The following is a 23,741-nucleotide window of genomic DNA, read 5'->3' as shown; positions in this document are numbered from 1 at the left end:
TTATCGATCGCTCTAGGCGCTTATAGTCTTAGGCGCAGATAATATATAAGCTAAGAGTAATTATAGCTACTAAATATTGTACTATAGACACTATATAGGGTAGAAAAGGGCGGCCAGTATACTCTACCTTTTCCTTTTACCTTCTATTCTAACTCTGCCCTAAAAGAGAAATAGAATATAAACGTTGTACTTCTAGTTCTTATATGCTATTAAATTGACTTACCTTTAAATCTAACCTCTTAACTATATACCCCTTATAATCTTTATAGGAATACTAGATATTATATATATTACCTTAACTAAGCTTAGATATATTGCTAATATAACCTATAGGTCATTAATTAGTAAAAAAAATCACTATATATTACCGTCCCGGAGATAATATACCTAATCATTAACCTATTAGAAACCTTAAACCCTAGAATTATATTAATGCTAAAGACGCGGCATCTAATAATAAGGATGAGAAAAAATTATAGCCTTTTAGTTATATATAGGAGTAAATACCTTATATACCTACCTAAATACTTAATAAGGCCAGTTTTTACAAAAAGGACAATAATATAAAGGACGATATATAAGAGGATACGGTTTAGGCGAGTATATAAAAAATATACCTTAATTACTTTAGGGGTTTAAAAGGCTATAGCAAAACTAAGATAGACTTACCTAAGCTAATAAAGGACTATGGCGAGGCTAAGATAGGCTTGCCTTAACCTAGGGGGAACTATATTAAGGGCTTATCTTAGTAAATAAATACAGTTATAGGTTCTAAATATATTTCGCTAGTACCTAAAGGTATATTTATAAGACACCTATACTATTTAGCAATACCAATAATTAAGTAGAGAATGGTTTAGTCCCTATACATCCATTTAAAGTATTAATAATTTCTAACGCTAAAATCTTAAGTAGATAAGTAAGGTATTTTATATCTTGGTTACCTACTTATTATATAATAAAGGATATAATATATCTCCAAAACCCTAGTTATAAAGGAATTATATCTTTATATAGTCCTATTATAGTAATATGTTAGTATCCTACCTAGGTTTTAGTAGTGGCTATACCGTATAAGAGACTTATATTATACTATACTAAAAATCTACATTACCTCTATTGTTATACTAGGATATATATACTGCTTAAGGATATTATAATAGAGATAGCTTAAAGTAGTAAGTAAAGAAACTCACTAGGAAAGGCGCTAGATAATAAATTAGAAAATCTATTAAGAAGAGGGACACGTAAGAGAAAGGTAAATTAGACTATAAATAGAGCCTCTAAGAAGCTAAAGAAATAAGAAATTTCTTATAAGAAAAGATTTTTATAATTACGTTCTTGTTTTCTAGCGTTAAGAATTAAGGCGTTAATTAGGATTTCCTTAACTTAGTATTATTTTTCTATCTAGTTACTTCTATATTAAGAGTATCTTATTGTCGTTTGTATATATATATACGTTAAATTAAAATTAAAAACTCGCTTTATAGTAAGCTTAATAAGTTCTCTACCTTTATATGCTTAGTAGCGATAAGTTAGCTATTCTATAACTTAGTTCTTATATTTATATACTATTTAATAAAATGTAATAAAGCCTAATAGTAGGAACTACGGTAGACTTATTAATGGGCTAGGTATATAGGTAAATAAGAAGTTAATAACGTAATAATAACTAGTAGAGTAGTTGCCTAACAGATTAACTCTAATTATATTCTAAGAAGAACTATCTGGGTAGGGACTATAGTCCTTTAAATACACAACCGTACTCCTAAGAAATCCTCCCTATACGTAAGGTACGCCTTATATATAAGGTATATATATTCCTCTTATTCCTTTCGTTTAATATATAATATATTATATAACCTTGGCTACTATTCCTCATTATATAGTTCTACTAGTTCTATCTTAGACTATGCCTTAATTAACTAACTAGCTGCTTCTAACTCCTTTCCTAGTAGTTATAATATTGTACTTAAAGCCTTCATAATACTATCTCCCTCCTTTCTATCTTTGTCCTTAAAGACTCTTAATATCTCTAAGTTATCTACTAGAGGTATAATATCTGTCTAATTAATTTAGTTAATATCGTTACTTATTATACCTAAAGCTTCTTCTTGTTTATACGCCTAATGTTATACCTATACCGTTACTGCAATATTATCGCTTAGTGAAATTATACCATCTCTGTGTTCTTATTATACGAAAAAGGGGTTAGTCTATATTGCGTTAGTAAGTCCTTTTTTATAATAATTATCCTCTTATTTAAAGTGCACTAAAGCAAATATTTGTTTATCCTATAACGTTTACTCTACTTCTAATACTAAATATACGCGTTTTATTATTCTTAATAGTCGTCTAGTTCCCTAGTTAATTTATCTTAGGGTCTTGTATTTAATTTATTACTACTTATCTTAATAGCAAGTTATCCTAAGCTCTTATTAAGTTAGAATATTCTTATAATACAGAACAGAAGGCCTTAAATGCTTATATTGCGGCATTTACTTAGTTACTTTATCTTAAGAAGGTTCGTAAAAGTGTCTATTTTAAAAAGTAAAAACTTATAGAATAAGGTTTATAAGAACTTAGCAATAAAAAAACGGATTTTTTTTCTAACTAAGAAGGAAATAGATCTAAGTAGTTTAGCAACTACTCTTTTTAGGTCCCCCTTAGGTAACTTATTCTTTAGCGATCCTTTTTTTATTAATACTATCTAACTTAATTTCTTCTAATACTTCTATACCTTTCTCCTAGTGTTTTTTTAGATTCTCTAGTAGTTTTTAGGTAGTTTTATTATAACCTACCTACTTAACCTTATACTATATTTTATTGTTAATATCCTTATAACTAATAATCTTTAAAACTTACTATTTATCTTCTTCTTATCCTCTATATATGTCTTCTTTATAAACTAGTAGCTTAATATTCCCGTATACTAGCTCTAGCATTATAATATACTATATAGAGTATATTTTTATTTTAGCTAGTAGGTTTAACTTAAATATAACTAGTAAAATCCTTTATATAATTTTAAAAGGTCCTAGTCTAATATAGTTTAACTTCTTACTTAGTTGTCAACTCTTAAAAATTTTGTATAGTAACCACACTTTATCTCCCTCCTTAAGATCTAGTCCCTTAGATCTCTTAGTGTTATAATACCTTTTTCGCTAATTCTATAAAGTCTATATAAAGATTTATTAACGTCTTTATTCTTTCTTTAGCTATACTACTTATTTTCTTTACTTATTATAGTAATAACGATATTCTTAGTTTATATCCGTAGTTTACCTTAAATAGTAATATACCTATTCCTTCTTATAGTGTTATATTGTATATAAACTATATAACTAGTAATAGTAATACCTAATTATTCTGCGTGTAATTAATATAATATTTTAAATACTACTTTAGTGTCTAATTTAATCTTTCTATTTATCTGTCCGTCTGCGGATAATATATAGTAGAAGTTACTGCTCTAACTCCTTACTCTACTAAGAATACCTCCTAAAATACTGTTATAAATCTTAGATCTCTATCTAATATAATTTTACTTAGTACTCCATATCTTATAAACACTTCTTTAATATAGATTTTAGTGATATCTTCCGCTGAGATTTCTTCTATATATGCTACGAAGTAGCCCTACTTAGTTAACTTATACACTATTACTAAGATCGCGTTATACTCTTATCCGGTAATAGGATCTCTTAACTCTAATAACTTAATAATAAAGTCCTATAATATAACCTCCTATAGTCTCTCTAGTATTTTAATGGGTTATAGCCCTCTATATAGCTTATGCCTTATTAGTTTATTCCTTTAGTAATCTAAACACTCCTTTTTCTAGCTATACCTTAAATTCTATTAATAATATATTCTTTCTAAAGTCTTAATACTAAGCCTATTACTCCGTTGTGTCCTTAAGTTATTCCCTTATAGAAATCTTTTACAAAATACTCTACTATACTCTTTAGAATATACTTTACTTCTCGATTTTCGTATATATTCATTTATAGATCTTCTAGTTATGCTTTTAGAATTCTTTACGCCTAAAAGCTCTCTAGTATCTCGTAGATTCTTTCTAGTTTATTATTCTCTTAAGTTGCTACTAGCTTAGGGTAATTATATCTAATTAATCCATCCTTATCTCTGTATAGTATTGCTCCTAATAGTTTCTTATCGTTTTATAGTTTAGCTCTTTTACTAAGTATATCTACCCCTACATTCTTAGTCCCTTTAGTATACTAAATCTTAAAATGGTATTTTATAAGTATCTCTACCTATCTAACCTATTTATAATTAAGTTCTTTTATTATTAGGAACCCCGTTAGGTTCTTATAATCCGTCTTAACTATAAATAGTTTTTTCTACGCCTTATAAGAATACTCTCTATTTCTTTAGTGCTATAACTATACCTAATAACTCCTTATTATAAACGTTATAGTTTAACTCTAATAGTATTATCTTCCGATTATAGTATGCTACTAGATACTATATATCCTTATACTTCTATAATAAGTATACTTCTAGTATATAGTCTAATATATCTATTTTCACAACCGTATCTAATCCTAGTTAGTAAATTTTAAGGATTAGCTCCTAGGTAAATAGCTCCTTAAGTTCCTTAAACAGCTTTCTTTATTCGTCTCTTTATACCTATAGTTCCTCTTTCTTTATAAGCCTAGTAAAAGGTTTAATATTCTTTAACCATTATGCTATAAACCTTCTATATTAATTGCAAACCCCTAAAAATAACCTTAACTATATTATATTTTCTAGTTCTTACCAACTTACTATAGCTTTAATTTTCTTTAGGTCTATACTAATATAACCTAGTTTAATAATAAATCTAACAAAATCAGTCTTCCTTATAAAGAACTCGCATTTCTTAATTATTACTAGCATTTATTCTTCCTGTAGTCTCCTTAAAACCCATTTAACATATTCTTTATATTCTTCTTTAGTTATTAAATAAATAATAATATCGTTAAGGTATACTATAATAAACTTATTAAGGTGTTCTCCTAACACGTTATTAATTCTTTTTTAAAATATTACTAGAGTATTTATTAACCTAAATTACATAACTAATAGTTTATATAGTCCTTCTCTTAACTTAAAGGCTGCCTTTTATTTATCGCCTTCCTTAATTCTAATCTAATGGTACACCTATCTTAGATCTATCTTTATAAAGATTTACGTATTACCTATCTAATCTTAAATTTCGCTAATTAAGGGTAAAGGATACCTATTCTTTTAAGTAATGCTATTTAACTATCTATAGTTAATATATAGTCTAAGTTTTCCGTTCTTCTTTAGTACGAACAATACTAGATAACCCGCTAATAACTGCGATGGTTTAATATACCCCTTTTATAAGTTCTCTTAGATAAACTCTTTAAGTACTTTAAATTCTTCTTTAGTAAGTTTATAGGTTATAAAGAACCTTAAACTTATTCCTAGTTCCAACTCTATTTTATAGTCCTATTTATACTAATTTAATAATATAAGTGAGTTATATCCCGGGGCACGAAATACGTATAGTATTGTATACTCTTTAGGATAGTAGTAACTGTTAATTCTATTAAGGTAGACTACGTGGTCTATATACTGACGCGCCCCCCCCTAATTAGTCAGCACGTAGGTGGTTGGTGCATGAACGCGTAAATACGCGTTCGTATACCAGGTGCTATAACTATATATTAGCAGTACTTAGAAAATAAAACCACTTATATACAGCCTCCGTAATTGCCTTAATAGAACCATAAAACACGTAAGGAAATATATAGGAAATCCCTCCTAAGGTGCCTTCTGGGCTGCCTCCTAAACGGTGCTCTAAGCTAGCTGTAAGTCCTGCTTACGGTCTATAAAATAAACCGTGCGGCCTTTTAACGGGCCGTGAATAAACCGTACGGCCTTCCGACGGGCCGTAAATAAACTATAAGTGTTCCGTTAGTCTCATTCCACCTATTTTATAACCCTTAGGTTAAGCTTATTTGTATTAATTAGGGGTTTAAGAGCTTAGTACGGCTTTGCCTTAGTTATAGCGTCTGCTAGGTTATCTCCGCTGCTAATCTATTTAACCTCTATAATCTTATGTCGTTTATAGACCTAATATAAGCATATTAGGTCGACTATAAGCCTCTTCTCTTATATCGTACCTAGTTTAACTAGGCAGTTATAGAGGGACTTTAAATTGGTGTATAAAACCAGGGGTAACTACTCTAGTTATAAAATCTTCTAGACCGTTAATTTAATTGCGGCTGTTATATTAAATCTATAAGCTAGTGTATATAGTTTAGAAGCTAGTACACTACGGGTTACTTGTTTGCACTTAATTAAAGACCAGTATAGTATATTTACGTCCTAATTATAGTCCGTAAGTATAATTATAAAGCCGATTTATAATAATAAGTCTTTATTATTAGTAAAAGAGGCGTCTGTAAATGCTAGTAAGCTAAGGGAATTTAGGTCTAGTGGTATAAAAGTAAATCCCCTTACTGCATTGTTAATTTGCCACTAAATGCGCTTATTAAGCTATTTAATATTTTCCTCTTGCGGGTCTATTGCCTAGGCTATAAAGGATAAATTATAGGCAGATTTAGGTTAATAGACTATAGTAATATAGGCGCCTCTTGCACGCTATATAGCGTATTAGTCCTTTATATTTACGGTTTTATGGGTCTCTCTACGGGAACTAGTAAGGTCCGTAGGCTTTACTATAACGGGCTTTAGGTTTTAAGCTTAGCGTTCCTAAGTTAGCTTAATTAGGTTGCCCTTTTATATAATTAGGCCTCTATTAAACTTAATTAGATTCTGCTTAGTTAACTACTCTTACGGCTTTATTAAGAACTTAGCCTTTTATAGTTTAATTTCTTTAGTATCTATAAAGGTTTAGTCTACTAGGAAGAGGGTATTATTTATTTAAAGTCCAATAATACTAAGGCCGTTTAATGGGGTGTATAGGAGGTAGGGGTTGTAGGTCAACTGTTCCATTTTGAGTTTACTAACGTAATGCTAGTAATACGTCTTAAACTAATAGTTTCCGGCTTCTAGTACTCCGTAGAGAGGTTTTATAACCTATAAAATTGTTTTTAGTTATAGGTTAAACTCGCAGAGTAGTTGTATAAAGATATCCCTACTTAGGTAGGTATTAGACTATATATAGGCTTATAAGATGTCCCGTAAGTATAGGGCTACGGGCTTAGTTTACTGTAGTCTAGGCGTAAGTGTAAGTATAATCCATTAACTAACTTATTAAATTGTGGATGATTGCGTAAAAACTAAGTCCTTTCCCTAGTCATTATAAGCTTGTATAACGAGCCTTAACTTTTTAAAGGCTTTATCAGTACTAGGGTGCTTAATTTTGTTAATAAAGTGTAAGTTAAATATGCGGACGTCTTGTGGAACGTCTCTCTCCGTTATAACCGTAAAGACGCCCTTCTTAAGAAGTCCGTTAATCTCTTTGCGTCGTAAGTCTGTAAAAGGGGTTTCCTATACTAGAACTAATATATCTATAGGCGGAGATTGCCTTACAGATGTGCCTGCGAAGGTTAGGTGGTTTTTTATTATAGGGTTCTCTATTATAGGGTGCTTTTAGGGGCATCCTCGGCCACGCTTTATAGTAGGTTTAGTAGGTTTAGTGGGTTTATAGGGGGCTTCCGGAGTAGGTAGGGGTGCTTTTAATTTATTTAATTTGGTGGGTACTTCTAGTTTATCTGGTTTGATATTATAGGTGTTTTTAGGCCGAAAATAGGGTTTTACGGACGTGCTTCTAAAGCTAGTCGGTCCGCTAGGGAGTTATATATAGTACGTTTTGTTTTCTATAGCTAGTAAGCGATAAGGTCCAGTTTAGTTGCCGCTCTTACGCTATATAAAGACTTTAGAATTAAGCGGGAGGTCATGAACTAAGGTTGTGTTAGGTCCGTTATGGTAATATAAGGCGCTATTAACAGCTTATTTAGCCCGTAATTTAACTATTTCGGCTATTGCCTTCCGTATTATAGCTGCTTATTTTGTAATAGATGGGGTAAAAGGGCCTAGGTTACTTATCTTTAGGTAGGCTCCGTAAACCAAGAGGGTAGGTACTAATTCATTAGGGCTAGCGGTGTTGTTAATAGCTTTTACGGCTATTTGTAAAGCTAGTTCCTTTTAAATGTCCTTATACTTATCCGTAATAATCTAGTAAGCTCTCCGTAGAGCTAGGTAAGCTCGCTTAATAAGCCTAATAGACTAGTACGCCTTAACTAGAACGGCTTTTGTTAAAATAGCTATAGCCATAGCGTACTATTAAAATTCCTTGCTAATGAAGTTCTTACTAGCGTTGTAGGAAATATACTTAGGAGGTCTAAGGTATATATTAATCTAGTAGGTCCGTAAAATATCCTAAGTATATTTTATAGATATATTTTATAACTAACGGGCGGCTTAATAGCGGGTTGCCTTGTTAATTATATATAATACTAGGCTGCCGTTAATATACATAATGTCTATATATACTAAGTAGTTGAAATTAAGATCCTTATAAAGGGTAAACTTAAATTAGCCTAGGGAACGTCCGTATTTCTGGTAAAAGGAGCAGTACTTAGTTAGGTGGTTAATTGCCTTTTTATTAACATTGTCGTGTCTAGAGTGTTTAAGGACTCTATATAGCTTTTCGGCTAACAGGTAGCTAAAACAGTAGTATAGGTAGTGGATTTCAGTACTGGTAAGGTAGTATAGGTTATAGTTAAAAGATTCCTAAATATAGGTCCGTAAAGTCTCTCCCTATATAAGGAACGGGTGTCTAAATCGTTGTATAATTAGTAGGGTAATATACTTACTTCCTAGGTTAGTTATAGGGCTAATTAAGGTGTCTATAACGTTGTTATAGTAGACCTATAACCTGTCTATATCCGTAAGGCAGAGTAGGAAAGATATATCCGCTTTTACTATATGGAAGTTAACTAGGCTAATTGGAGTTTTGACTTTAACTAATCTAATTAATGCTGTTAAGCTAATGCCGAATTGGACATTTACGGCCCTAGTTTGCATAGTATTAATGTCCGTATTGTTATTTGTGGTGGTTTTATATATAAGGTATTGTCCGTAACCTATAGTAGACTTCTTAAAGGCACCTATATTAATTATAACGCTGTAGAATTCTTTAGGGGTATAGCGTTCTGTAGTAATATATACAAATAGGTCCTGTTCGCGGTCTATAATATCCGTAATAGGTCTAATAGATATGCTTACGGGCTGGTTTTTGGGTGTAATTAAGTGTATAAAGGAGCGGTGGGCTAATACGGTTGTAATATTAAAGGCTCAGCCGTCCGTAAAAGGTCTAAAAGTAGTTAGAAACGTCTCTAAGGTCTCCTATTTCTAAGTATCTAAGTTAAAGTCGATTATAAGGGCTTCCATTAACTTGTTAAAAGACTCCTCTGCTTCCTTTCCTTTATAGTCTAAAATAAACTAGTTAATCCAATTATTAAATCTCTTTTTAGACTTATTATGTTCTTTCTAGGTATGCCTTATAGATTAATATCCTTCCTTACCGTATATAAAGCACTTCTAGCTAGTTTGTCTACAGGGGTATACTTTTATATGGGAGTTACTATAGGGGTTACGGGTAGGACCTGGTCGATGCGGGTGCTGCTAGTAGTAGTGGCGGTCCGTAAAGTAGGCATCTAAGTTAGTTTACGGATTTTATAGGTCCGTAATGAAGGCTTAAGTACTACCTAGCGGGTTTAAGGCTTTATACGTTATAATAGAGGACTGTAAATCGTTAATAAGGCCAGCTATGGTGTCTACGGGCTTGTAATAGGCGTATTTATAGGGTTCTATTTCCTAGTAAGCTGTAATAAGTTTATTATACAGGAAGTCGTCCGTTTAAGCTTAATATTAAGACTGTGCTATAGGTGGCGGAGGTCTTTAATAAGGATTTACAGGCACTCTATAGTCGATTTTTTAGTATTCTTATCTATTACGGTCTATAACTTAGTTGTATTCTATTAGGTAAGGATATTACACTTATATTCTAGTCCTTTAAAGTAGTTGCGTATAGCTTTATATAGCTTATTAAAGGGAATACTAAGGGGGTTGCTTTTAAGGTTAGTGTAGTAGTGGTTAAGGGCTAGGCCGCGTAGTATAGTAGAGTAGGCTTAGCTAAACTTCTATTTAGGAATATTAGCCTTCTGACAGAGGTTTATAAAGATAGTTAGTTTAAAGTTAAAGTTATTATTTTCACCGCTATACTTGGATTCGTTAGTATAGAGCTTAGCTAGGTTAGCTAGCTCCTTGCTATAGGTCTTTACTTAGGTAGTTTACGGATTTATAACTTAGGTAGGTTATAGATCTATAGCTTAGGCAATGGGAGGGTTTTAGTCCGTATTTATTTTACGGGGGTATTACGGTCCGTAACTTAAGTACTAGGTATTTTTTAGCCCGTAAGATTAATTCTAAAATCGCTTAGGTTTATAGAACAAATTTAGTTAAGTAGGTTAGGTATAAGGCTAGCGATGCTATTAAGTTTAGAAGAAGTAAAGAGTTTATTAGTAGCTTTAACCTAGTTTAGGATTTCCTCTTTAGTCTATTCCGTTTGGTCCTCCTCCTATATTATATTATATAAGGACCATGCAATAGTAACTTATTTTTCCTTTTTAATCTATATACCTTAGTAATGTAAAAGGGTTCGTAGGTTATAGATAGCAGTAGGGCTAAAAGCCTTAAGAATAGCTTCCGTAAAGTCCACAAAGTCTTCCTTATATTACTCCTATAGGTTGTTATTTAGAAGCTTATAGTATCTGTATTTAAGGATTTTAAAATTAATATAGTTGTTAACGCTATCCGTAGACGTAAGGTCGACCCCCTAACTCTACTTCTTTTAACCTTTACTAATTTGCTTAGTTATATCTGCTATATTATATAGCGTAGTATATCTATATAAGCTGTAGTAGGTAGTAGTTGTTAGCGACTTAGTCAATCGAGATATAAGCACAGCAAAAGGGTCGCGTAAGCTTGTACGATTGGATTGTCTATAAACGAGAATCTAAAGCTAAAGAAAGAAAAGGAGAAGAAGGGGAGCGCCGCTCGAAGCTATATACGATCTTCGCGTCACGTGACCGCAATATACGGCAATTGGTAGCAACTTGCCGGTACGTAGTTCTGCTAAGTTCTACCAGTGCCGTAATATTACCCCCCCCTCTAAAAAAGCCTGCCCTTAGGCTTTGCCGCTAAAAGTCTTAGTAAAAGAATCTAACTAATTAGACAACTTTAACCGCCAGTCGAAGTTCCTAAATATCTTAACACCTTATATAACTAAGAAATTTCTAGGGCGTTTTTGTCCTTATATTCTTCTAGTAGCTTATCGTCTTTATTATACTAGCATTCTATCTACTTATCTAGGTACTTTAGCGGTCCGGGTTTATTAGGGTAACGGCTATAGAACTCCTAAAGCTTATAGGGGCTATCTATAAAGTTCTATATAGGGTACTAAGTGGGGTCCGGGTCATATCCTTTCCAACTAATATAATACTTTAACGTTCCCTTTACAAGTTTATAGGCTAGTATTTCTTTAATTTCCCATTTATTATTATTGTTAACTTAAATTAGCAGGGGAGGTTTATTCTTTTATCTAGGTAGTAGGTTATTTACAGCTTTCTATAGCTTATCCGGTAAGAAGATAGGGTGAACTTTAATTAAGTCTGGGAGCTTAACCTTATACGAGTTGCCTACTTTATTAAGAATCTTATATAGTCCTACTATCTTATAGTCTAGCTTATAGCTAGGCCGTTCTATCTTTTAGTTCTTTATTATAACCTAGACTATATCACCTATAGTAAAGTTAGGTTCGCGCCTATGCTTATTTACCTACTATTTTATTAATTTCTGGGCCTTTTTTAGGTTTATATAGGCTACTTTCTAGGCTTATTCTAAGCGCTTAGCGTACTACTAGGCTTCCTTATAAGATAGTTTTTCGCGTATAGTCTGGGGCCCTTCTAGTCTTTCCCAGTTAAAGCTTATACGGGGTAGGTAACCTATTTCTAGTTAAATAGGGGCAAATCCGGTAGAGTCGTGGGGTAGGGTCGCTTAGGCGTAGTTTATTAAGGGCAATAGTTCGGCCTAGTTATCCTAGAAGTAGTTAACAAAAGGCCAGAGCCTCTGGTCCAAGTATTAATTTATAATCTCCGTTTAACCGTCTATCTAGGGGTAATATACTATAGAAAGCTTTAGCTTAATGCCTAAGATTTGGGTAAACTTATTCTAAAAGGCTGATATAAACTGCGGCCTATAGTCGGATATAATAGTGTCTAGTAGTCCGTAAATTTGGTAGACGTAGTAAATATATAGTTAGGCTGCCTCTTTAGCATTAATATTCTTATAATAGGGAATTAAGAACGGGCGCTTGCCAAAGCGGTTTACTAGGATTATAACTATATTATATCCGTCACGGTCTAAAGGTAGCTTATAAAAGTCTATAGAGATATATTACTAGGGGCGGTCAGGTATTAAAAGGGGTTTTAATAGTCCTAGGGTCTTATCTCGTGGGATTATAGACCTATAGCAGTCGTTACAGTTCCGTACATAGCGGTTAATATCTATAACCATTCTGGGCCAGTAGTAGCGGTCGCCAATAATCCTGCGGGTCTTATTCTTTCTAAAGTAGGCCGTAGAGACCTAGGTATATACTTTAGCAATAAGCTAAGTCCGTAAGTTCTGTTCCTTTACCACTACCAGCCATTCCTAATGCTTAAGTAATCCCTTTTTAAGGGACTATAGGCTGGTAACATTCTTTGCCTTTTTACGGTACTTCTATAGAGAAGGGGCCGTACGGTTTATCTATAGCGATTTATTAATTAAGTTAAGTCCTAAAGGGTTAATAGGATATATCTTGGCGCCTAAGGAGTCTGTACTTAGTTCTGCCTATATTTAGGGGTTAAGGTGCTCTAGTTATAGTAGCATCTAGGTCCGTAATAAGATCTTCACAGCCATATAGTTACCTAAGTCTTATTTGCGCCTAGTAAGAGCATCCGCACGGTTCGTAGCGCCTAGTTTATATATAATTAAGAAGTTAAACTAAGATAAGACATCCGCCTAGCGTGCCTACTAGGCTATAAGGGCCTTAGTTGTTATAAAGTATTCTAGGGCCTTATAATCTAATACTACTTTAATAGGTTTAGGGGTCCCCTCTAGCTAGGTACGCCAGTGCTAAAAGCTAAAGATAATAGCCAGCATTTCTTTATTATAGATATAGTAGTTTAGTTTAGCATCTATTATAGTCTTTAAATAGTATATAATAGGGTGCTATTCTCCATCCGGTTACTTCTAGGAAAAAATACCGGCTATTACGCTGTTTAAGGCATTAGTTTCTAGCATTAAGGGCCGTTCTAGGTTAAAGTAGGCAAGTAAGGGGGCCAACACTAGCCGTTTTTTAAGCTTATTAAAGGCCTGTATATATATGGCGTTAAAGTAAAAGGGCTAGTCTTTCCTAGTAAGGCGGTTAAGAGGCTAGGTAATCCTGCTGTAGTTCTTAATAAAGCGTTAGTAGAAGTTATAGAAACTTAAAAATAATTACACCCCCTTTACGGTCCGTGGGGGCGTCTACTAGTTAATTGCGGTCGTTTTCTCTAGGTTGGCCTTAATTCTATCTGTGCTAATAATAAAACCTAGGTACTTTATACGCTTAACACTAAATTCTAACTTCTTAATATCGGCCTAGAGGCCAGCTTTGCGGAGCTATTATAGGACTTTATAGACGTACTCCTTATGTTTTAGTTTATTCTCCAAGTAGATTATAATATTATCTAAATAGGCCGTATAGAAGTCGTTAAGGTAGTTAAAGAGTACATTATTTATATACCGCTGGTACGTAGCTAGTCCGTTAGTTAGTTTAAAAGGAAGTACCTTATATTTATATATCCCGTAACGGGTTTAGAATATAGTAAGATTTTTAGACTTAGGGTTTATCCTAATTTAGTAAAAGGCCTAGCGGATATTAAGCTTTATAAAAACCTTAGCTCTATATATTTGGGTAAGAGTCTTATTAAATAAGGGTAGCGGGTAGCGGTCCTTGCGGGTTATATTATTTAGCTTATAGTAGTTAATATAGAAGCGCAGTCCTCTATTTAGCTTTTTAATAAAGAGAATAGGTAAGTTAAAAGGGGCTTAGCTAGGCTCAATAAAGCCCTTATTTAGGTTATTGATAAGGTACTACTTTATAGCCTATTATTTAGCAATAGACTATAGGTAAAGAGGGCTAAAGCTAAGGGTGCTTCCCTTATCTTGCTCAATCTCGATCTTATAGTTATATAGTTAGTGGGGTAAAAGCATATTAGACGCTGCCTTAGAGAATACATCCTTAAATTTCCAGTATTAATTAGGTAGTTTTTACTCCACTAATTCTTTATCCATAAGCCCGCTTTCCTATCCACTAAGCTCGCTTTCCTTTTTCTTAATTATTTAGTTAATTTTATATAGGCTAGTTGTAAAGGTAATAGTATTAGGCTAAACTAGGTTCTAGTAAAATCCTATAGCGCTAATACAGCAGATATTAACTAGTAGGAGGTCCGTAGGTTTCTTTAGCGTCCGTTAGGCTGTAGTTTACGGTATAGGGTTTATAGTCTTCCTTAGCTTACGTTCTATTTTCCATAAGTTGTCCTTCCTATCTATTAGTTTAGTATAGCGTCCAATATCCCTAACTTTCCTTTATAGCTTTATAGGGTTCTCTATAGGGAACTTAGCTAGGTTATTACTAACTTTCTAGGTCTTTGGTGCGGGTGGCGTAATATAAGTAGTCTGAGGGCGGCGTAGTATACGGATCCGTTGCGGGTTAAGCTGTACGTCCTTCTTAAAGGCCTGGTCTCTGCGTATAGCATCGGCCTAGTAAATAGTATTGATCTAGGGCCGTATAAGGTTTTCTATTATAATGCTAATTTCTTTTATAAAGGAAGGGGTTAGGGGTAGAGTTTTAGGCTAGATAAGCCGTCTACTCCGTACTTTAAGCTGCAAGCCTAAATAGGCTAGCTAATTTCTTTTTAAGATTATATTATAGCTTCCTAAGTCCGTAATAAGAAAGGGGATGTTATACTACCTTCGTCCGTTAACGCGGAGGTAGATCTATAAGATAGTTATAATAGGTAGCCCTATCCGTCCGTTATAACCGCAAATAGGGATTAGTTTAGGCAGTTCTTTAAGGGGTATATTTAAAAAGTCAGCCAGTTTTATAGCGCACTTTGTGTTAATTAAGGTAAAGGCATTTACTCCTAAGTTAGCTAAAGTGCTAAAAGCTAAAGATAATAGCCAGCATTTCTTTATTATAGATATAGTAGTTTAGTTTAGCATCTATTATAGTCTTTAAATAGTATATAATAGGGTGCTATTCTCCATCCGGTTACTTCTAGGAAAAAATACCGGCTATTACGCTGTTTAAGGCATTAGTTTCTAGCATTAAGGGCCGTTCTAGGTTAAAGTAGGCAAGTAAGGGGGCCAACACTAGCCGTTTTTTAAGCTTATTAAAGGCCTGTATATATATGGCGTTAAAGTAAAAGGGCTAGTCTTTCCTAGTAAGGCGGTTAAGAGGCTAGGTAATCCTGCTGTAGTTCTTAATAAAGCGTTAGTAGAAGTTATAGAAACTTAAAAATAATTACACCCCCTTTACGGTCCGTGGGGGCGTCTACTAGTTAATTGCGGTCGTTTTCTCTAGGTTGGCCTTAATTCTATCTGTGCTAATAATAAAACCTAGGTACTTTATACGCTTAACACTAAATTCTAACTTCTTAATATCGGCCTAGAGGCCAGCTTTGCGGAGCTATTATAGGACTTTATAGACGTACTCCTTATGTTTTAGTTTATTCTCCAAGTAGATTATAATATTATCTAAATAGGCCGTATAGAAGTCGTTAAGGTAGTTAAAGAGTACATTATTTATATACCGCTGGTACGTAGCTAGTCCGTTAGTTAGTTTAAAAGGAAGTACCTTATATTTATATATCCCGTAACGGGTTTAGAATATAGTAAGATTTTTAGACTTAGGGTTTATCCTAATTTAGTAAAAGGCCTAGCGGATATTAAGCTTTATAAAAACCTTAGCTCTATATATTTGGGTAAGAGTCTTATTAAATAAGGGTAGCGGGTAGCGGTCCTTGCGGGTTATATTATTTAGCTTATAGTAGTTAATATAGAAGCGCAGTCCTCTATTTAGCTTTTTAATAAAGAGAATAGGTAAGTTAAAAGGGGCTTAGCTAGGCTCAATAAAGCCCTTATTTAGGTTATTGATAAGGTACTACTTTATAGCCTATTATTTAGCAATAGACTATAGGTAAAGAGGGCTAAAGCTAAGGGTGCTTCCCTTATCTTGCTCAATCTCGATCTTATAGTTATATAGTTAGTGGGGTAAAAGCATATTAGACGCTGCCTTAGAGAATACATCCTTAAATTTCCAGTATTAATTAGGTAGTTTTTACTCCACTAATTCTTTATCCATAAGCCCGCTTTCCTATCCACTAAGCTCGCTTTCCTTTTTCTTAATTATTTAGTTAATTTTATATAGGCTAGTTGTAAAGGTAATAGTATTAGGCTAAACTAGGTTCTAGTAAAATCCTATAGCGCTAATACAGCAGATATTAACTAGTAGGAGGTCCGTAGGTTTCTTTAGCGTCCGTTAGGCTGTAGTTTACGGTATAGGGTTTATAGTCTTCCTTAGCTTACGTTCTATTTTCCATAAGTTGTCCTTCCTATCTATTAGTTTAGTATAGCGTCCAATATCCCTAACTTTCCTTTATAGCTTTATAGGGTTCTCTATAGGGAACTTAGCTAGGTTATTACTAACTTTCTAGGTCTTTGGTGCGGGTGGCGTAATATAAGTAGTCTGAGGGCGGCGTAGTATACGGATCCGTTGCGGGTTAAGCTGTACGTCCTTCTTAAAGGCCTGGTCTCTGCGTATAGCATCGGCCTAGTAAATAGTATTGATCTAGGGCCGTATAAGGTTTTCTATTATAATGCTAATTTCTTTTATAAAGGAAGGGGTTAGGGGTAGAGTTTTAGGCTAGATAAGCCGTCTACTCCGTACTTTAAGCTGCAAGCCTAAATAGGCTAGCTAATTTCTTTTTAAGATTATATTATAGCTTCCTAAGTCCGTAATAAGAAAGGGGATGTTATACTACCTTCGTCCGTTAACGCGGAGGTAGATCTATAAGATAGTTATAATAGGTAGCCCTATCCGTCCGTTATAACCGCAAATAGGGATTAGTTTAGGCAGTTCTTTAAGGGGTATATTTAAAAAGTCAGCCAGTTTTATAGCGCACTTTGTGTTAATTAAGGTAAAGGCATTTACTCCTAAGTTAGCTAANGNANAGGTTAAAACTTANTATCTATTANNAAATAAAGTATAAGGGATAGTGTAGCTTCTTCTACTAACTAGCCGACCTAGATTAATATATAATATATTAATCCCTTTTAACCCTAGAGAGGAGTCTTCCTTTAGGGTTCCTCTTTTTCCGGCTCTATACTATCCTCCTAAATTAACAGGACCTCGTTTGTTCTTGCCTTTATTAGGTAGTTCCTTATAGGGTAGCCTATTTAACCGTATAAGAAGTAAGCTCCTTAATTGCTGAGGGCCTATATATAGGGGTCGCTGTATATAGGCCGGGTGTATACTAGGCCCGTAGTAGGGGTAGCTGCGCGGCTAGCTATTAGGTTAGCTATAGGAGTTGCTAATTATGCTAGGGCACTATAGGCTATACTCGCAGTACTTACGGCCTAGTTTATAAAGTTTTTAGTTTTTAGCTAGTTGGCGTGTGCCTTAGTTTAATAAAGGCCTTAGTTAATAGCTAGGTAATAGTCCGTAAGTTCCTTTAACGTCTATACTATAGTATAAGCTAGTAATATAGCCCGCTATAGGTCTAGGGTAAGCTTATTAAAGAGGTCTNGTAGTAGGTCTTNNTAGGNNATCTAGGCCTATNNNGCTAGGTATANAAAGCGGGTTTANAAGGCTAAAAAGGTCTCNGTTNTTTTTATATTTAGGCTTTTATAGCTAAGGCAGGCGTTTTATACTTTAAAAGGGTCTTTATAAATAGAAGATAAGTATTTAATTATTTCTTCTTTAGAGATAAAGGGGTCTGCTAAGTCTTTAGTATATTGTAAGCGTAAATACGTCTGGGCGTCTCCGCTAGTACGGCCGAAGACGTAAGCTATTCTAGCTTAGGCGTTAGGGAAGTAGTCTATATTAACTTTAAGCTTATCCTATAATTAAAGCTTCCAATTATTAAATATAGGGTCGGTTTTGTCTATAAGTAGTGGGGGGTCCGCGACCTTTGCTGACCGCTTTAGTGCTATATAGGCCTCGGTAGATCTACTAAGGCGCTAAAATAGAGCCTAAAGGACTATAGTAAGTCTTTAGTTGTCTAATAATGACTTATTATTAGATATAGGGGTATCTCTAGCTTTAAGCAGCTCTCGCAATTGTTTAATTTTGGTATTAGTAGCCGTAAGCTCCGCCTAGGGGGTTAAAACGTTAATTGTTTCTTTGTCTAAAGTATTTAAGGGTCCTGCAGCTACTTTACCCGCTACTATAGTTTGTGGCATGGTGGTAGGGGTGTTAGGTAATTCCGGGTAATTTCTTTAGGAGTTCTGGTCTGTGTATATCTTATAGGTCCTTTCCTTAGGGTTTTATTCTTTTCTTTTAGGTCCTGTCCTTGTGGTCCTAGTAATGTCCTTAGGGTCCTATTCTGTGTTTTTGTAGATATATTTAAGTTCCTTCTTAGGAAGAAAGAGTAGAGTAAGCTTTAGATAATGTTAGTGACTTAGTTAATCGAGATATAAGCACGGCAAAAGGGTCGCGCAAGCCTGTACGATTGGATTGTCTATAAACGAGAATCTAAAGCTAAAGAAAGGAAAGGAGAAGAAGGGGAGCGCCGCTCGAAGCTATATACGATCTTCGCGTCACGTGACCGCAATATGCGGCAATCGGTGGCAACTTGCCGGTGCGTAGTTCTACCAAGTTCTGCTAGTGCCGTAATAGTAGTAGCTTATAGCGGGCGGAGGAGGTCTTATAACGGTCCGTAAAATCGATTAACAAGTCCGTAATAGTTTAAGAGGTCTTATAATAGTCCGTAAAGGCAATTAACGGGTCCGTAACGGTTTGTAAAAGGGTAGGGGGTTTCCATAAGGTCTGAAGAGGTTTAAGGTTTAAGGGGGTTAAGGATAGGGGGTTCTATAAAGGTCTGTATTCGCGTTTATAAACTTCTAGTAAACTGTATTAAGACTTAAATAAGTATATAGAGTTAGTAATAGTCTGTAATCCCTAACTTCCAACCTTTTAGTAGGTTGTACTAGGAGTCTAAATGGGTGGTCGCTGTTGAGTATCGCTTAGTAGGAGGTGTCGAGTGATTGCTAATCTGTACGCGCTTACTAATCTGTGTTTATACTAATTTAATAGCATAAGTGAGTTATATCCCGGGGCACGAAATACGTATAGTATTGTATACTCTTTAGGATAGTGGTAACTGTCGATTCTATTAAGGTAGACTACGTAGTCTATATACTGACGCGCCCCCCCCCCTAATTAGTTAGTACGTAGGTAGTTAATACACGAACGCGTAAATACGCGTTTGTATACTAGGTGCTATAACTATACAAGTCCTATACTATATAATTTACTAGCTTTTTACTTTTTAGGCTCTATAGTTTCTTACTATACTTATAGTATCTCTTTAATATATAACTTAAGCCTTGCTTAGTCTCTTTATATATCGCTCTAACTTAATACTATACTAACTTAGTTTGCTATTATATTTTACGTTGCTAAGTATCCCTAATATCGACCTAACTTATAATCTAATTGATCCTTAAATTATATTCCTATAACTAAGGCATTCTTAATACTGCCTTATCCCGTCCTAATAGTAGGATATTAAAAGACATTTTAATTTATCTTCCTTTAATGGTTATCTAAATAGGTCCTGTTTTAAGGTTAATAATGCTTTCTCTATAGGCTATTAGATCTCTTAAAATAGTTACTAATATATAAGGTTGCTCCTTTTGTCTATAAGGTAACCCTATTCTTTTAACCGCTACTAATAAGATATAGTTTCTCGTTACTTTACTATCTATTAGTGCTTTAAACTATTAATCTTACTAATTAACTTATAAATTTAGGTATTGTCCTTAAATTCCTTTAAGGGTCTAAGGCTCTACTACTAGCTCCCTCTAGTCCTATAGGCCTCTACTTTTCCTACCTATTAGCTGTTTAATCCTATTGCACTTAGCTTATTCTTTAGCTAATATTTAGTTCGCTTTTTATCTTTAATATACCATAGATATATATTCTCTAGGTATTTCTATTACTATTATTTATTTAAGTATTCTTCCGTAAGGAATCTTTTTAGTTATTTCCAATTCTTTTCTTTTAGATTTTTATGCATTTCGTATATATTGTCTATATATATAATCTATAATAGTATATAGTGTGCTAGGTGCTTTAGGTTAACTCTTAACTTATTTTTATCTTTAAGTTTAAACCTTTACCGTATTAATCTAAATGTTATAACTTTATTCGCGGGTACTAAGATGCGTTTCTTGCTTCTCTAGTCCTCTAATCATTTCTCTAAATCCTTTAACATTATAATTAAGGCTCCTTTAATATAAGTTATGGCCTTCTCTATAATTAGGTGGTCCTAAATAACTTACTTATCTAACTATATATAAAAATCTTCCTACTTATTGTTATATCGCTGTCTATACTACTTTTAGTACAGTTACTAAAGTATATATAGCTTGTCCGTAAGGAAGTATCTTTTTATTACTACGTTATAATAGCCCTTTATATATTATTCTTTAAATCTAGTAGGGATCCCTAAATCCTTTTCGTTTTCTAGTTTAATAAGCTACTTAGCTCTTAGTATGCCTGCCTTAGGCCTATTAGTAATTCTTTATATAGGTACTCTATCCCTTATACAACCTAGCATACTAAATCTCTTATCTAGTTTCTACTCTTACTATGCGATAATTCTTTACCTAAATTCTTCTATAGTTTCTTTTAGTTTATATCTTATAAGTAGATCCTTAAAGCTCTCTTACTTCTTAATTATAGTATTAATATTTTAATTCTATTACCGAGCTTTACTTGCAATTTCTTTAATAGTCCTTATTCTATTACTAAAATCTTAGTTTTATAGGATTCTTAATTTTAAGCTTATTTCTCTCTTAAGCTTAGCTCCTGCCTTAGTTTAACTAGGCTTCTATAGTGTTCTTATCTTATTTTAAAAGTCTTAAATCTTACTTATCTCGTCTTAAGAATCTTATACCTTTAGGAAACTTCGTCCTAAGCTTATTTATATATTACTAAACTAAGCCGTTACTCTACTCTATTGGTTATTATCTATTATAGGTCCTTAAGCTTACCTTATCTTATTTTAAGAATCTTAGTTATCTTATATCTCTTCCTAAGAATCTTAAGCCTATGGCCTTTTGCCTTTATTAAGTGCCAAAATAGTTCGCTATCCTATTTCTCTTATATTTTATAAAGCAATAGACATTATATCTAGTGGGGTCTTAACCCCTACTAATATTCCCTATTCTGTAGTGGAATTATTCTTTACCTCTTTTATAATATCTCTAAGGTCTATATACTCCAAATAAGCTGCCTTTATTACCTTACTATTACTAAATATTTTACCTATATTAAATTTATCGTCCTTAATATCCAATCTATAAACTAGTTTGTTGGTTCCTCTAAACTCCAATAATTTTGGCTCTTACGGCTAATAGCTTACGCTATACTTAGCATCCTTATAAATTTGGTATGTATTATTATAATAAAACGCGAAACTCTTAATTGAATATTCTTTTATTCCTTATAGTGCACTATCGTCATTTTATACGTATATGTTGTCCACTAGTCTCGTTCCTTTTACTATATAGTAACTCTAACTACTTCTATAGTCTTTAATATAGTAACCCTATTTTTTATAATTTATATAAGCTCCTTCTTTAAACTATTTTTCTTGCTATAGAGTCCGTCTAAATATCTTCTACTACTAAGATTCCTAGTTTAGCCTCTACTCCTTAAACCTTTAATTACTTAATCCTTGTCTCCTAGGTTTCTATAATTATTTATTCCATTTTCTATTTTCTTTAGTACTACTTAGGTCTATTAGCTCTGCGCTATACTATAGTCTTTAGTTTTAGCTTTATTATTATATACCCTACGCCTTATATAACTATAGAACTCTATCCTAACCCTTCTTAGTCTGCTCTCTTTGGTAAATCCTATTATTAATCTTAATTACTTAATTAATTAAATCCCTAAGAGTATCCGCATCTTCTATTAGGATAATTATATACTAGACTTTTACCTTAAGTCCTTATTTATACTGTGCTATAAACGCCTTATTATTCTATTCAACCTATATTACTAATATTTAAAACTACGTTATATATTTAATTACTGAAGTTCTTTATACTAGGTTTTAAAGTTTTCTCTTTACCGTAGTAGTTGCCTCCGGGTTTCTAAATATTTATATTAATTATTCCGTAAACCTGTTTTAACTTAAGAATATATACTATACCTCCTGGTTAGTGGTTATTATACTATACTCCTATACCTCCATAAGGTAAGGTTTAAACCACTTAAGTGCCCTTTCCGTTAAGAACAATCCTGCGTAAGCAACTTAATCTATAGGTGTTCTTAGTTTAACTCCTTCCTATATAACCTTAAAGTGTATTTACGTAAGGAATTCTTTAAGCTTTAACTTCTCTTCTAAGAATTGTTTAATTAAGGGTAACTTAACCTTAGCTGCTCCGATGCCATTAATCCTTTCTTTAAGTATCCTATTATTATCTGTTAATTAATTAACTATTTCTTATAGCTGTCTAACGGTAACTAGTTGCGAGTTAGTATCTGCTATACTAGTGTCGTTACCTAATCCCGATGTAGTTGCTGCCATTAACGCTATTATGGCTACTGCTTTTAGTAGTATATTGTTTAACTTTGTTAATACTATAACCTTAGTAGTGAATATATAACGAAGCCTTGTAGCAGGAACTAGGGTAAACTTATTAATAGGCTAGGTATATAGGTAAATAAGAAGTTAACAACGTAATAATAACTAGTAGAGTAGTTGCCAAATAGATTAACTCTAATTATATTCTAAGATTTACTATAAAGAGAAGAACTATTTAGGTAGGGACTGTGGTCCTTTAAATACACAACCGTACTCCTAAGAAATCCTCCTTATACATAAGGTACGCCTTATATATAAGGTACGTAAGTTCTTCCCGTTTCTCTTATTTAATATATAGTATATTATATAACCTTGGCTACTATTCCTCATTATATAGTTCTACTAGTTCTATCTTAAACCGTATCTTAATTAACTAACTAGCTGCTTCTAACTTCTTTCCTAGTAGTTATAATATTATACTTAAAGCGTCCATAATATAGAATACCTCTTTTACTTCTTAATACTTATACTGCTTATAAAGCGTTTATACTAGCCTATATTTGCTATTAAGCGTACTAAAGTAATCTTTGCCGACCGTTATTTTATATCCTTATACCGCTTAACGGAATATCTCTTCTACTTCTTAATACTTCTGCTATTTGTAAAGCGTCTATACTAGCCTATATTTACTATTAAGCGTATTAAAGTAATCCTTACTAACTATTATCTTATATTCTTATACTGCTTAACGGAATATCTTTTCTACTTCTTAATACTTATACTGCTTATAAAGCGTCTATGCTAGCCTATATTTACTATTAAGTATAT

At 33.2% G+C, this 23,741-nt stretch overlaps 1 protein-coding gene across 1 annotated transcript; it reads right to left on the bottom strand.

Annotated features, from left to right (window-relative positions):
- Positions 1–13,584: 13,584 nt before the first annotated feature.
- K441DRAFT_461420 (uncharacterized protein) lies at positions 13,585–13,863 on the bottom strand (the record flags this gene model as incomplete). The annotated part of the gene is made up of 2 exons (XM_067641777.1): positions 13,585–13,689; positions 13,723–13,863. Coding segments are annotated over 2 exons (246 nt in total), but the record flags the coding sequence as incomplete, so codon positions are not given.
- Positions 13,864–23,741: the final 9,878 nt, after the last annotated feature.

The sequence above is a fragment of the Cenococcum geophilum genome (assembly GCF_001692895.1).
Source record: "Cenococcum geophilum 1.58 unplaced genomic scaffold K441scaffold_36, whole genome shotgun sequence".
Lineage (NCBI taxonomy): Eukaryota > Fungi > Ascomycota > Dothideomycetes > Gloniales > Gloniaceae > Cenococcum > Cenococcum geophilum.
The sequence above is the reverse complement of the archived record's forward strand: the minus strand, read 5'-3'. Positions and strand labels throughout refer to the sequence as shown.